At 38.6% G+C, this 16,386-nt stretch overlaps 1 protein-coding gene across 12 annotated transcripts in view; it reads right to left on the reverse strand.

The window, feature by feature from the left end:
- CADPS2 (calcium dependent secretion activator 2) overlaps window positions 1-16,386 on the reverse strand; it is a 667,233-nt gene that overhangs the window by 377,708 nt on the left and 273,139 nt on the right. For all 12 annotated transcript variants that reach the window (XM_070071264.2, XM_008258272.5, XM_008258271.5 and 9 more), the window contains exon 6: window positions 14,999-15,120. In XM_070071264.2, the coding sequence (XP_069927365.2) occupies window positions 14,999-15,120 (122 nt within the window). The remainder of the gene's footprint in view (window positions 1-14,998; window positions 15,121-16,386) is intronic.

Consider the following 16,386-nt stretch of genomic DNA (forward strand, 5'->3'; position numbering starts at 1 on the left):
TGGTCTGTTCCTGCCAAGTCAACTACAAGCAGGATTCAAAATTCAATAAATCTAGAGCAGGCTAATTTTTAAGTTAATGATTTTGTATGGTCCTCAAATGAAGCTATAAATATCCAACACCCCTGCTCTAAGTAGTTATTGTGCTTGTGTCTCAAGAGAAGATTGGTGCTTGGTTGTCTGCTTAGGAACTGCTGAGTTCTGGATAAGGATCTGCACCAGCATCGGTGGATATGGGTTCCAGGCACATCACCTGGACTGCTGGACTGAGCTCCAGATGTAAGGGTACCAGCAGCCGAAGAATAAACGCATTTCCTCCGACTTAATAAGTGACGTAGTCAGATGTGAAGCATTAACAACTATAGAGTCTTCTGATCTCAAGACTTAGTCCTTTCCCTGGTACTCAACAGTTTGAAGGTAGCTGTCTTCAGACTTGTTCTTAAGCATTTTCTACAATAATATGGAAAAAATTATATACCCTCTCCACAAGGTTTTAATTGGGAAACTAGAAATTTTAAATATTAATTTAAAGTGCTTCAAAGGATATAATTTCTGATTCTTTCAAAACTCTGATATTAAACATAAACCTGTGATGCAATTCTTCAACAGGATGAACAGCATCTAGCTATTTTAGCAATATGATATAAATACTAGTCATTAAAAAAAAACTCTTTAATAGAAATTTGCAATATACTTTATGCTCTGAACTCTTACTTTGCTTTGACTTCTGCCTAACAAATGTAGAATTTTGGGGGCCACTGCTGTGGCATAGCAAGTTAAGCAACTACCTAGTGCCAGCATCCCATATGGGTGATGGTTCAAGTCCCAGACACTCCGCTTCTGATCTAGCTCCCTACTAATGCACCAGGGAAAAACAGTGGGAGATGGCCCAAATCCTTGGGCTCCTGTTCCCATGTGAAAGACTCAGAAGAAGCACCTGGTTCCTGGCTTCGGTCTGGCCCAGCATTGGCTGTGCGGCCTTTGGGGACTGAACCAGCAGATGGAAGGCTTCTCTCTCTCTGCCTCTGTGTCTCCCTTTTCCTCTCTGTAGCTCTGCCTTTCAAATAAATACACTTTAAAAAAAGAAATGCAGAATTTTATCCTACTCTACTCTATTTTAATGGTTGAATTTTTTATTGATGATCCTATCATAATTATCTATATGAAGTTTATATATAATCATAATATGAACATTTTTATTTCATTTAAAAATTATTAGATATTGAAAGTTTCTGTGATGGTACTTTTTTTTTAAAAAAAAGGATTTATTTATTTATAAGAAAGGCAGAGTTGCAGAGAGAGAGAGAAAGAGAGAGAGAAATCTTTCATCCTCTGGTTCACTCCCAAATGGCTGCAATGGCTGGAACTAGGTCAATCTGAAGCAGGAGCCAAGAGCTTTTTCTGTGCCTCCCACATGCTAGGACTTGGGCCATCTTCTGCTGCTTTCCGAAGTGCATGATCAAGGAGCTGGATCGAAAGTAGAGCAGCTGGGACATGAACCAGTTCCAATACGGAACAGTGCTGGCCCTTTATTTTTCTTTCGGATGACCCTAAGGACCTAGTCCTGAAATTTCCTCAATTGAGCTTTTATTTTGTTACACTGTAATAAGTTGCCCTAAAGCATCATCTGTTCTTCAGTGATGACTTGGTCCCAAAAGGCTTGATATATAAACCAACTGTAACCTGACCTAAGAGTAAACCCTCTTAATCAAGGAACTGAGTCTTAGCCAATCATAACAGGTAAACTTCCAGCCAATCAGAGGCTGAAGGCTACCAAATTATGCCAAAATAAACACCAGACTGCACTAACCAGATAATCTGAGGTTCATTTCCTGCCTTTCTGGTTGTAAAAGTAGCTCATCACATGGTAAGATGGAACATTCAGAAACACCACTGGTCAGGAATGCTGTCTAGTTCTAGAACCTTTTCTTGCTCAAGTTAACTTTGTTAACTGAATAGGTCTCAGTTTTTATTTTAGTGCTCAGAATTACCAGCAGTACTCAAGTTATGCAAATATCACAAATTTGAATAAATAAGTTTATTAAATATGTATCTCAGAGAAACATAGTATTTTTGCAATTAATCATGTATCCACAGGTGATTAATACTTAATTCAAGATTGAGATAGAGTTCAGCAACATTTTAATCCAAGATTTTGTTTTTCTGTTGTAAACTCTAAGAAAATAAATAGATGGTCACATTATTAGAGCAATGTCCAGCAATCTGTTTCCTTCCTGTTTAAATGTCCCCAAACCATACAAAGATTAATAAGAAAATATATTTTTCAATTATTTAGCAAGTGCATACTTGAATACATTCTTCATCAACTTTGTGGAAAGCAAAGTAGCAAAAGCCACCTAATTTGCAAAAGGATTTATTACATCATCAATCAATCACTTTCTCTAAACTAACAGTAATATTGCTTGTTTAAACGATGTCCTGAAGGATTTTCTACTCTGTGTAAGAACCTCCACAGTAAGGCTGAAATTGGGTAAAAGATAAACTTTTCTTTGGTAAAGTTTGTGAAGGGCAAATGTGAAAGGGAGGCTGAGAAACACAATTTGCTTACAGATCTTCTAGAGAGAAAACCTGTAGAAGAAAGAGTACTTACAGAACTAGAAGATGCATATGTCAATTCCATTAAAACTATACTTGGGGGACTGTGCTGTGGCACAGCTGGTGAAGCTGGCACCTGCAGTGCCGGCATCCAATATGGGTTTTAGTTCAAGTCCTGGCTGCTCCACTTCCGATCCAGCCCTTTGCTAAGGCCTGGGGAAGTAGTGAAGAAGGCCCAAATCCCTGGGCCCCTGCAGCTGTATGGGAGACCTGGAAGTTCCTGGCTCCTGGCTTTGGATCAGCGCAGCTCTGGCCATTGCAGGCATCTGGGGAGTGAACCAGTGGACAGAAAATCTCTCTTTCTCTGCCTCTGCCTCTCTGTAGCTCTGCCTTTGAAATAAATGAAATAAATCTTAAAAGAAAAAAAAAAAACAATACTTGTACCTATGTGTTCTTTGCGAAGTTCTTTTGTTTTTCTCCAGGTTGTCTCACACCTTAGTTTGTAAAAATGGTCTCAGTCAGGGTTACAAGCATCTTGACTGACCATGGATCAGGAGCACATACAAGAAAAAGAACAGGCCCTTTGAAGTGAACATACATTCTATAGTCTCCATAGAAAAACAGAAGCTTGAGGTAAGAGAATGAAGGTCGAACTTCCTGATAATCTAAGAGGTGTTGGCCCAAGTGTCACACCCTGAGACCTACTGGGAGACAGACAACACTTTAATTAGATCTATTGTGAGTGGTGCTAGAGAGGACCCAGTAGGCATGATAGACAGTAATTGCGGGCATTTGCTAAGAAAATGAAATTAAAACAGGAAGGGGACCCATGGCCTATACGACTAGACCAGTAGCTCAGGAAAATAAGAGAGAAGGCAGCCCAGGATGCAACATTCTGTGAATGAATGATGTGATGTCAAGCTGGGGCATTGGGGACTTTCTAAAAGAAAATTATATGTGGACACCTGCCACACAGAAGGAATGCGCTACCAGAGAGCGCCATGAAGAGCACATACATACACAGATGTCTCATCCCTTGCCTTCCTCCCCTCCTGGCCACAACCCCAAAGTGGATGAAGGGTCAGAATTGTATTTCAGTGAGATAAGACTCAGCTTGTAACTCCTGCATCCCATATATGGTGGTATATGGTGCCAGTTTGAGTTCCACCTCCTCTGCTTCCATTCCATCTCCCTGTTCACACACCTGGGAATGCAACAGACAATGGCTCAAGTACTTGTGGCTTTGGACTGGCCAAGCCTTGGTTGTTGTGGCCACTTAGGGAGTGAACCAGTGGATGAAAGCACACACACTTTTTCTATCTCTGTAACTGTCTTTCAAATATAATGTCTGTTTTAAAAAAGTAGATGAGTACGTTAAACAAGAAGAGTGCAAACAATAGATAATGGCAACCTTGTCCTCCGATAAAGTAGAAGGGAAGAAAAACATTTGGAAATATTTAAGTTCTTATTTAAGCTGATCTGAAGGTTTTAATACCTGAACCTGGTATTTAATACGTGAAAGTGACTAGAAAAGGTATGGCATCTGGCAAGGTGTCTTCAAGGGGCTCGAAAGCAAGATATTAAAGAGTTGGATAGTAGGGGGATAAATACTGTTTGCTATTAATGCTCTGTCAAACTTATCCCATTCAAAATTGGTTGCATAGGGGCTGGCACTGTGGCATAGCAGGTTGAGCTGCTGTCTGTGGTGCCAGCATCCCATATGGAGCTGCTCCACTTCTGATCCAGCTCCCTGCTGATTATCTGGGAAAGCAGAGAAAGATGGCCAAGTTCATGGGCCCTTCCACCCACGTGGGAGACCCAGAATAAGCTATTGACTCCTGGCTTCGGCCTGGCTTAGGCCAAGCAGTTGTGGCCATTTGGGAAGTGAACAGGTGGATAGAAGACCTGTCTCTGTCTCTTCTCTCTCCCACTGTAATTCTGACTTTCAAATAAATAAATGAATCTTTTAAAAAATTGCTTACATGAATAAAATTTTACAATAAGAGCCACCATAAATGTTGCTGTGAAAAAGTGTCACACAATATAAGGGAAAGTTATTTACAAACTAAATCTACCACAGAAATACTAAGAATAAAATTATATAAACTTTCTTCCAAATACTCTCATTTCTGGTTCTCACCAAAGCTCATGAATATTCTTTAGTCAGCATGTGGAATCTTAAACTATCATGTGTTTCCATTAATTGAGACACATTTAATTATATATTCCCAGTGAATGTAATCTCTGTTATCTGGCCAATGTTTGTTCCTTTAGGCTTCAATGTATTCTATACCAGCAGTATCAGTTTTAGAGAAATGCTACTTCTAGTGAATTTATATAAAAAGAAGTGATCTATGACTATCTTGAAGTTTACAGCATATTGGTGAAGTTGACATCTTTTCATTTCATTGCTGTTCATGGTCCTTGCCTGCATTCCTGTTGAACTATGGTCTTTTTGCTTTTTGTTTGTTGAGCTCATTATTTAGTGGAGCATCCAGCCTTCAACTACAATGTAAAATGAAATATGTTATCTCAGAAATCAAAAAAGATGGAAATGATAACAAATGAATTTTTTGTGCAGTTTGAGTATTTTTCCTTTGGTTCATTAAAAATAATAAAAAAACTTTTAAAAGATTTTATTTATTTATTTGAAAGGCAGAGGTAGAGAGAGAGAGGGAGAGACAGAGAGAGAGGGAAGTTTTCCATCTGCTGGTTTACTCCTCAAATGTTTGCAACAGCCAGGGCTTGGCCAGCCAAAGGCCAGGAGCTTGGAACTCCATCCAAGTCTCCCATATAGGTGAATGGGACCCAAGTTCTTGGGCCATCTTCCACTGCTTTCCCAGACATGTAAGCCGGGAGCCAGATCAGAAGTTGAGCAACTGGGACTTGAACTGAATGCTCATAAGGGATGCTGGTGTCACAAGTGGCAGCTTAACCTGCTGTGTAACAACACCAGCCATTCAATCACAAATTTTTATGTGTCATCTATCTCTACCCTGTAAAGTTAGCTGACTTAAGAATTGTACTTCAAAAATATTTCTCTTGGGCATGGTGGTTAACTTGCTTCTTGGGATGTCCACATTTAATATTGTAGTGGCCGGTTCTCTCTCAATTCTCTCTCTTGCTGTCCCTCTGATACACCTTCCTGCCTGTGCACACCTAGGAAGAAGCAGATGATGGCTCATGTTCTTGAGTCTCTGCCATGGATGTAGAAGATCTGGATTGAGTTCTGGGGTCCTGGCTTCAGCCTGATGAGGCCTGGCTGTTGTGAGTTTTGAGTGAACCAGCTAATGGAAGATCTCTGTCACTCTGCCTTCCTGCCTTCCAAATAAAATGAAAATACACCAAAAAATTTAGAAAATAATTTTATTACTAAATTAAAATGACAACAAATATGCTTTTAAAAAGCACATTCAGTGCTTTTTGGTTTATCTGAGGTCTGGATTTAATGTCTCTCAAACACTTGTCCCAGTATCTGGTCGTTTTGATAAATTTTCCACTTGTGGCTGCAATATTCTTTCCATAGTTTGCCAAATATCTATAATTATGCCCAAAAATTATGGTTAAGAAACAGGTACTGGAAACTGTATATCTCATCATTTTCATGAGGCAGAAGAATGTTCTGTTGTAATATCTATAAATACATTTCTCTAATGATGCAACCCATCTTTCTGTCCCATTGCTTCCTGTCTTGGTATTTTATTACTTTCAAGAGGATGGGGAACATAGACCAACTAACTCGCAAATATATATATATATATATATATATATATATATATTTTTTTTTTTTGACAGGCAGAGTGGACAGTGACAGAGAGAGACAGAGAGAAAGGTCTTCCTTTTGCCGTTGGTTCACCCTCCAATGGCCGCCGTGGCCGGCACGTTGCGGCCGGCGGCACCACGCTGATCCGAAGGCAGGAGCCAGGTGCTTCTCCTGGTCTCCCATGGGGTGCAGGGCCCAAGCACTTGGGCCATCCTCCACTGCATTCCCTGGCCACAGCAGAGAGCTGGCCTGGAAGAGGGACAACCGGGACAGAATCCGGCGCCCCGACCGGGACTAGAACCCGGTGTGCCGGCGCCGCAAGGCGGAGGATTAGCCTAGTGAGCCTTGGTGCCAGCCCGCAAATATATTTTAATAAAACAGCACTAAGCAATGAAGGAGAAATACAAACAGCATTGCTAGCTTTTTTTTTTAAACAAGCAAATGCAACCAATATTTAATTCAGTTTTGATTATCGGCAGACTTTTTTTTTTTTTTTACTCCAGTATTGTATCACACACAACAATCTGTTAAGAGGTTAGATCTCATACTATATCTACTATACATTCTTTTCTATTTGTATTTAGAATTTCCTTGTTTTGACTTCCCCTATGCTAAGGTCTATCTTGACACTCTGTAAAGGAGTTATCAGCTCCCGTTTGTTTAGGCGTTCAGGGGATGCGCTTTACCACACAGGGCAAACTAGGAAAGGTGGGACTATCAGAAGACCACAGCAGATCTCATCTACCCCAAGCCAGTCGTTACATATATTTTTAAATTATTTAAATTCCACATTTTTATGGGCTGCACTGTAGCATTTCAATACATGCATACAATGTGTACTGATCAAAATGGTAGTCAACCTTTCCACTGCTGGGATGCAACTGTATGATCAGAGGCCTGGAACCTCCTCCTATATTTACTACCCCGCCCATTTCTTTCTTGGTGGAATCATGTAAGGTATGGGCTAAAACTGAAATAAATGCAATGTCTTGAAGTGGGAAAATGCTGCAAATTGTAGCAATAATGCTTCTACAGCACATTCACAGGGAATAAATCTTTTGCTGGGTTGTTGATAGACCATGAAACAGTGACTTGAAAATTCATAAACAATTTTTGTTTCATAACTGAAAAACACAGCTTATCCCCATTCCCCTCCCTGTATAAAACATTAAAAACAAAACTCCAACAAATGAGACCGCCCCACCCATCTATCAACACCATTTTTACCAGTCCCCAGGTCCCATGCTCTAAGTTACATACAAATCTCACATGCTGTCCCCTAATTGTTGGCAGGAACTCTGAACTAGAGGAATGAAATAGGAAATAGAAATCTTGATTAAGTTTATTGGAAACAGAGACTAAATAAGGCACTTTAATTAGCATGCGACAGAAGGATGAATTGATCTCCAGCAAAGAGCAAACTGTTGAGGCAATAAAATTTAGCAAACTTGTCTCAGGCACAATTCACTGTGATGATGGAGGTGAATCTCTCTCCTGTTGCTCAGGATGAGTTCTGGCTGACGGTACCAGGACCAATGAAAAGCTGCAGTTGGTCAGCACTCACCAGATAAGTTTTTAAAGTAAAGTGCCCCTGGGTTACAACCATAACACAAGTCTCTTAATTCATTTTCAAAATTGATTCATTGTTCACGGGGAAACACTGACAGGCTATTTTAGTCAAATTTCTGTGTGGACAAAGTACCTAAAAGGAGAACTGAGGGCCTGCTATAATATTTTCTGATTTTTTAAGCACTTGAATTCATTAAAATTATTAACTTACGGGTTATCTATTCTCAGAATCTTTTTATGAATACAGTATGAAGATATCTGAAATTTAATGAGTTATAGATCCTATGAAAACTTACAGTATTTGTGAAAAAAGTTAGTGTTGAGATAATTATTCAGACATGTCAGTTCATTTCATTGGCTACATACTTTAGTATTACTTAAATACAACACTTTTTAGAAACCATACTAAGTGCAAAGCAACCTGATACAAATATGTATTGCCTGTTTCCATTTATATGACATATCAAGGAAAGTAAAATTATAGAGCTTGAAACACAGGAGTGGTTGCCTGGAACTGGAGTGGGAGTGGGAGCAGAAGTAAATTGCAAGTAGGGAGGATAGAACTTTCTGAAGTAATGTGTTTTAACTGAACTGGGGGGAGAGCATTTGGCCCACAGATTAACATACCCATGTAACATATTTGAGCGCCTAGGTTCAATTCATTGCTCCAGCTCTGGATCCCAATTCTACCTTCCTGTCTGTGCAGATACTGGAAAGGAAAAGGTGGTGGCTCAAGTAGTTGCATCCCTGCTACTCACTTGGGAGAGCTAGACCAAGTTTCAATCTCCTGACTCTTGACCCAACACAGCTCAGCCTTTGATCTCAGGAGAGAATCTGTGCATCAGAGATTCTCTCAGTCAATCTCTACCTGCCCCCAATTCAAATAAATAAGCAAAAATTTAAAAATGTGAATTGAGACGATAGCTTGAGGTGGCAAAAGTTTACTAAAATTCACCCAGCTCGCAAAGGATGAATTTTACATCATGTACATTAAACCTAGGTAAAGTTGTTAAAAACTATTCTGGATGTGTGTTTGGTTCAGAAGTAAAAACTCAATTTTGGGTAACTATATATATCCCATGTCAGAGTGCCTTGGATTGAATCCTGGCCCTGCTTCTGATTCCAGCTTCTTCTTCTTTTCTTCTTTTCTTTTTTTTTTTTTTTTTTTTTTTGACAGGCAGAGTGGATAGTGAGAGAGAGAGACAGAGAGAAAGGTCTTCCTTTGCCGTTGGCTGGCGCCCTGCAGCCAGCGCACCGCGCTGATCCAATGGCAGGAGCCAGGTGCTTCTCCTGGTCTCCCATGGGGTGCAGGGCCCAAGCACCTGAGCCACCCTCCACTGTACTCCCCGGCCACAGCAGAGAGCTGGCCTGGAAGAGGGGCAACCAGGAAAGAATCCGGCGCCCCGACCAGGACTAGAACTCGGTGTGCCGGCACCGCTAGGTGGAGGATTAGCTTATTGAGCCGCGGCGCCGGCCTCCAGCTTCTTCTTAATGTAAACCCTGAGAGGCAGTGGAGTCCCTGCAAACAATTAGTTTCAGGCACCTGACTTCAGCCTGGATATTATAGACATTTGGGTAGTGAACCCATGGATAGAAGATCTCTGTCTTTCTCTGTCTCTCAAGTAAATAAAAATTAATGTTTTTTAAATAAAAAAAAAAAAAAAACACCTATCCTGTAGAATAAAGCATGACAGATCCTCAGGCAAGTGCATTCCCTAAGATCACATGGACTAGTATGGCGGATTAAATAAACGAATGCAAGTGTCATCAAAGAGCTTTTTCAGCAAGTGAGTGGCAGTAAACCATGTGCTTCCACTGGGAGTCAGAAGTGATAAGACTCAATTCCCACAACCATCAGGCTGGCAGGGTGCAACCTGGAACCTTGTCTTCATGCAGCTAAGACACTGCTTCCATTAACTCTATTTACTATAGAAATAACATGCTTTGCCAAGCAAGGGCACCTTCATCAATGAAAATATATCAGCATTTCCAGAAGCAGCAAAAGCAGTGCTAAGAAGAAAGTTTCTAGTTGCAATTGCTTACATTAAGATGAAACATCACAAAACAGAAGTTAAACTTCCTACCTTAAGATTCCTGTGAACAGAAAAGCAAATTAAATTTAGCAAATTATGTAAAGTGGCAATTAATGTTATTGAGAGTAGAAAAATAAACTGAACAAAATAAAATTTGCTTAGTTTTAAATATCAAAAATATGGATAGGCCTGTGTTGCGGCACAGCAGGTTAAGCCACCGCCTGCAACAGTACTACACTAGCCTTACTGAAACAAGACTATAAATAAATGCTAGGCTCAATTATATAGCAATAATTTAGAAAATCAGGATGAAATGACAAATTCTTAGAAAGACATAGAATACTGAAACTATCAAAACAAGAACGTTGATCTCAACAAACTTGTATTAAGGGAGCAGATGGAATTAGTACTCACAGAATTATCTACAAAAAGAAGAAACCCAGGCCTAGGTAGATTTACTTGTGAATTCTAACACTTAAAGAATTTATGAAATATTCATACACTTCCTAAAAAACAGAAGAAGGACTATGTTGAAACTCATTTATAAGGCTATAAACTGAGTCTAAAATCAGAGACATCAAAAAGGGATTATAGGACAATATCTCTCAATAATATAAGGCAAAAATTTCCAACAAAGTACTGAAAACTAAATCCAGTCATAAATAAAAATAATTGCATATTATGATCAAGAAACAAAGTTGGCTTAACACTTGAAAATTACATAATATACTGTATTGATGGAACAATAATAAAAACTTCATGTGATTATCTGAATGGTTCTAGAAAAGCATTTTACAAAATCCAACACCCTCTCAGGATGCAACAACATTCAACAAGCCAGGAACAGAACTGAGAAAGGCTTCTATGAAGAACCCACAGCTAATATAATGAAAGAGTTTATGATTTCCCCTATGATTATGAAACACACAAGAAGAGAATTGAAGGTGATTAAGTAATAAAATGAAACAACAAGTATCCAGACAAGATGGGAGGAAATAAAACTGTCACTATTGTCAGATGACATGTCTTTGGACAACAACACATATAGAACAGGAGGTCATTACATTAAGCAGAGAAAGACGATTGCTAAATGACATCACTCACTGAATCTAGAAAGTTGATTTCCCAGAAGCTCAGCGTGTAATGTGATTACCAGAGACACAAGACGGTGGAGAGACAGAGAGATAAGAAAAGGTTGTTGATGAATGGACACTTAGAACCAAGAAGTTCTAGTGCTCTGTTCTATCACAAAGTAGGGTAACTATAATAATGATAATGTACTACATACTTCTCCACAAAAACTAAAAAAAAATATTTTCTGTGTTTTCATTATGAGGAAATGCTAAATGAAGAGATAGATATGTTTAATCTGAATGGACATGACACAACGTGTGCATGTATAGAAACATCACATGATGTTCATAGAAGGGAAGACTCAATATTTTAAAAATATGCATACTAACCAAAGTGATTTACAACCCTTATCAAAATCCCAATAACATTTTTCACAAGACTAAAAACAAAACAAGACACTACTAAAATCTGTAAGGAACTCAAAAGACTCTGACTAGCCAAAGCAATCTTGGGTAAAAAGAACAAAGCAAGAGGCACTATACTACCTGACTTTAAAACGTATCACAAAGCTACAGTAATTAAAACACCACAGTTGGGCAAGTGTTGTGGTACAGTGCATTAAATCACCAACTGGAAGGCTTGCCTCCTGTACCACAGTGACCATTCTAGCCCTGGTTACTCCACATCTGATTCAGCTTTCTGCTCTGCTAATGCACCTGGGAAGCAGATGGCTTGAGAATTGCCATTCCTGCCAACTATATGGGAAACCCAGATGGAGTTCCTGATTCCTGGCTTCAGACCACCATAGTCCCGCCTGTCATGGCCATTTGTAAAGTGAACCTGCAAATGGAAGAAATATCTCTCCCTCTCACTGTAACTCTACCTCTCAAATAAATAAATAAAAAATCTTTAAAAAAAATGGGCAAAGGAAAGGATATGTTCCCAAAGAAGAAATAAAAATGGCTAATAAATGAAAAGGTGCCCAGCAGCACTAGTCATTGCAGAAATGTAAATCAAAGTCATGAGATACGACTTCCCACCTACAAAGAAGGGTATAACACACACACACACACACACACACACACACACTGAATAATACTAAGTACAGAAATTTGAATCCTTATACGTGGTTGATAGGAATGTAAATTTTTACCACTGCACAAACTATTTAGTGGCTCCTCAAAAAGCTAAACATAAAATAACTATGTCTCAGCAATTACATCCCAGGTGTATACTCCAAATAATTGAAAATAGGGACTCAGACATTGTACATCATTGTTTACTGTAGTACTTAATTTTGAAAATACTTAAAAAATATCATATTTATCTGAAAGGCAGAGAGACACACTTGATCTTAGCCAAAAGGCTGAGAAGCAATAGGCAGAGAGACAAAGAAAAACCAACACACAGAAGTCTCCCATCTGTTGGTTCACTCCCTAAATGCCCACAATAGCTGGGGCTGGGCCAGGCCAAAACCAGGTCTTCCATATGGGTGTCAAGGACATAAATGTTTGAATCATCTGCCACCTCTCAGTGTGCACATTAGCAGGGAGCTGAAGTCAGGAGTGGAGCTGGAACTAGAACCTAGACACTCTGATATACGATGTGGCCATCACACGTGGCTTAACCACTATGCTCAACAGCTGCACCCATTGTATTATTTTTCACAATAGTTAAAAGGTAGAAATAATCAAGATGAACTGATAAACAAGTGTGCACAAATTCATTTTATTATGGCACACACTCATATACACAATAGAATATTATTCAGTACGGAAAATGAAGTGCTAATATGCTACAACATGGATGAATCTCAAAAATGTCATGCTAATGGAAAGCCAAGACACTTAGGCAAAAGACGTCCTACACAAAGGACCCCTGTGGATGAGTACCCAGTGGAAAGAAGGGGCCACCAAGAAGGATGTACTTTTCTCTGAAGGGAGGAGAGAACTTCCACTTTGTATATGGTCTTGTCAAGCTAGTGGACCCAAAAGGCTTCCATAGCCAAAGCAGGTCATGCCAAGAGCCTTGGGTGATTACTGATGCCATACATAAGAATGCTATTTGTTAAATAAACAAGAGTCACTGTGTACTAGCTTCCCACGCAGGACCTCTGTCCCCAAAGAGCTGTACCATAAAACTTAATAATAAAACTTATTCCCAAGAATCACTTCCATTTAGTATATTAAAAGGAAGATATTAGTATGTCTTGAAAGTTATAGTTGAGCCCACAAAAGATGTATCATTCTTGGCTTTCTTCTTTAAAGACAATTAAGTTTCTAAATGAAAAGCAGGGGGAGGAAGGAAGGGAAAGAGGAAGGAGAAAAGAAAAAAAAAGAATAAAAAGCAAAATCACCTTCAAAAAGCAATGAAATATATCAGCCCTTGTATAGACTGTTGAGGAACATTTAGTTTTTTTTACTCCATTTGTTCTTTTCTTTTTTCTTTCTTTTTATTTCTCTTTCAGATAAAACAGGAGAGAGAGCAGGAATGGGGAGAGAATGGGTGGGATGGCAGGTGTGGTGGGAAGAATTAATATGTACATAATGCTGTATTTATAAAATACAAATTAAAGATAAATAAAAATATCATGCTAAGTCAAAGAAACCAGTCACAAAATAGCATATTTTACAAGATTCTATTTAAATGAAATGTCCAGAATAGACAATTCTATAGAGACATTAAGTGAATTAGTGATTGTTTCAGATGGGGAGATTGGGTGTTGAGAGTTAGAGGGTAGAGAATTTCTTTTTCAGGTGATGAATACATTCTAAAATTGATGGTGATAATAATTGCACAACTCTGTGAATACCCTAAGACAAGGTGAAGAGTCACAAAAATAAGTTTGATCCACTGAATTAACAAATTCTAACAGCTGGCCAGGTACTAGGATATAAAATACCTGGGATACTATTTCTGCCCTTTTCTCAAGGCAGAGGGAATAGCAAGTGCACTGACCAGCATTAGAGGGACCACATGATATCCAGGGTGGATGACAGGACAGAGGGAGGTGGTGAGTTCCCAGAGGTAGTAAGAGTTTGGAAAGAGGCAGACCTGCAGGGCTTTTATCAGGTAGGAGGAGAAGGTTCAATGTGCTTTTCCCTTGGCCTCATAATACTCTGTGCCCATCTCTCCTGCCACACTTAAGCCTCCATATCCTTCCTGACTGCCGCCCTGTTCTAAAGAAAACAAGTTTCTTGTTCGTCTGTTACCTTCAATGCCTAACCATGCTCTAAACAGAGGTTTCCTGAATGAATAGGCTGCAAATTGATGCTATGATTAGACAAAATCCTAAGTCTTATAAGACATTTTAAGTAAAGACTAAATGCAATGAAAATATGCTTTCTGAAGGCAGCATATAAGTGAAAGCCAGGCAGGTTTCATTTGAATCATTCAGCCAGGATGTTTATTTCAACCAGAGACTTTGTGACAATTATCAAGCTTAAATTAAAGAATATCTTCCAAATTTAATTACACCCACTCCCAGAATTTCATACACCAAACTATCAGCAAATAATGGCTTTATCCTCTTCAATTATTATGTGGTAGTCATTAACTGGTTCTCTAACTCAGGATGATTAACTGAAATATTCCAAGTCATTGTGCAGAATTGTGATATCCATCTACGCAGACATCACTGTGGAATTGTAACATAAGGAAACAGAAAAGCTATCAGACTACAATTCCAGTAACTGAAAGAGGATCACATATTACCTTTTCTATAGCACACAATAACACGTATTTCCCTTACAAATGTCTTATGAGCATTTTATTGCCTAACGATTAGCTTCCCATTTGCATGCTGGATCCTCTGTACTACACAGAAATTCTGCCACGGTTCTAATTATAACATCATTATCCAGAAAGGCACACACTGATTCCAACACAGTTGAGGTAAAGCTAGCCAAATAGCAGCTTCAGAGTGTAATACCATATGATTCTGCAAATAAATAAAGGTCATTTCTTTGGAAGAAAAAAAAATCATTTTCTTTTTCATCTAGCTTACTGTGGCCTTGATGCTTCAGCTTGGTCTGTCTGCAGTTTTTCTCCTCCTTCCACCTCCATTGTACAGTAAACAATTCGATTGGGAGCCACTGACTTCAAACCTTGTACTTCCATTATGACAATCTGAAGATAAAACAATTGAAGAACATTAAGTCAGGTTGATAGCAATGTACAGAAACAGCAGCATAAACTGCAGTGAGAACGACCAGTTGAAAAAACTGTCTGGTAACATCCCTGCTACTTTATCTTCTTTATAATCTACCTCTTTTCATAGAGAGTATAGTAAATGATATTTTTAGGAAGACTTCTTTCTGAGAAAATATCTTCTGTCAGGGAGTAACCAAAAGTAAGGCCTTAAATACAAGCCCTAGTGAATAAAATGAAATATGGATTCAGATCTTTAATAAATCAAGGCAAGCCTGCAGGAAGCAAAGCAGAATCACCAGTGGAAATTCAAGATGGCATTGTAAAGACATGTTCAATGTCACAGAAAGTGATATCATATTTATTAGTGGTAGACACTGTGATTGTCATACCAATGTATTGACATAAATATCAAAAATTTCTCTATTTACCTATTTTAGATGACTTATACAAAAGCTCATGTTTTTGTACAAATATAATATTAGTTCAATAAACAAGAATGCAGCCAGCAAAGCATTTATCAAAACATTATCTAAATAATTCATTGATCATTTCTACAGTCATTAAACTTTCCATACAATTGTGATATGAATCATGATTGAAGAGATCTCATGAAAATGAATTAATTTAAATATAATATTCTTCCTTTTAGCTCTGGGGTAAAGAAGGGCTACAGTTGTAAATACAAACATGTGTTTTCTTTTTTTCATTGAAATATGGAATAATGATCAAAAAACAAAAGGCTAAACTCAGAACCAGTTTCTGTACTCATGTAGGGCTTTTGTAACTTTATCACATTGAAATACATACCAATTTATGAATAAAAATAAGGATTCAAGTAAAATCAAAGAGAATTAATAACAGCAACGCCTTTTGCAGAGGTTGTAGTAGGGAAATTGGGATGAACTACTAAATCTTGATTAAGGAAATAAAAGAAGTAATGTATTTTTAAGGATTCAAGTGTGTTAGTAATATTAACTTTGAAATTGGTTAGATCCATATACAAACAAAACTAACCAGAAGTTGAGACAGATGAAACATATAACCATTAAAATTGAGAGCCAGCAATGCCAGGTGTTGTGGTACAACAGTTTAAGCTACCACTTAGGATTTGGACTGCCACTTCTAATCCAGCATCTCAGCTTCTGATCCAGCTTCCTGCAACTTGGGAGACACCAGATTACAGCTCAAGCGCTTGGGCCCCTGCACCCATGTGGGAGGTTCAGATGGTTTTCTGGGTTCCTA

The sequence above is a fragment of the Oryctolagus cuniculus genome, chromosome 3 (assembly GCF_051225735.1).
Source record: "Oryctolagus cuniculus isolate XC-2025 breed Fujian yellow rabbit chromosome 3, ASM5122573v1, whole genome shotgun sequence".
In the NCBI taxonomy this organism is placed as follows: Eukaryota; Metazoa; Chordata; class Mammalia; order Lagomorpha; family Leporidae; genus Oryctolagus; species Oryctolagus cuniculus.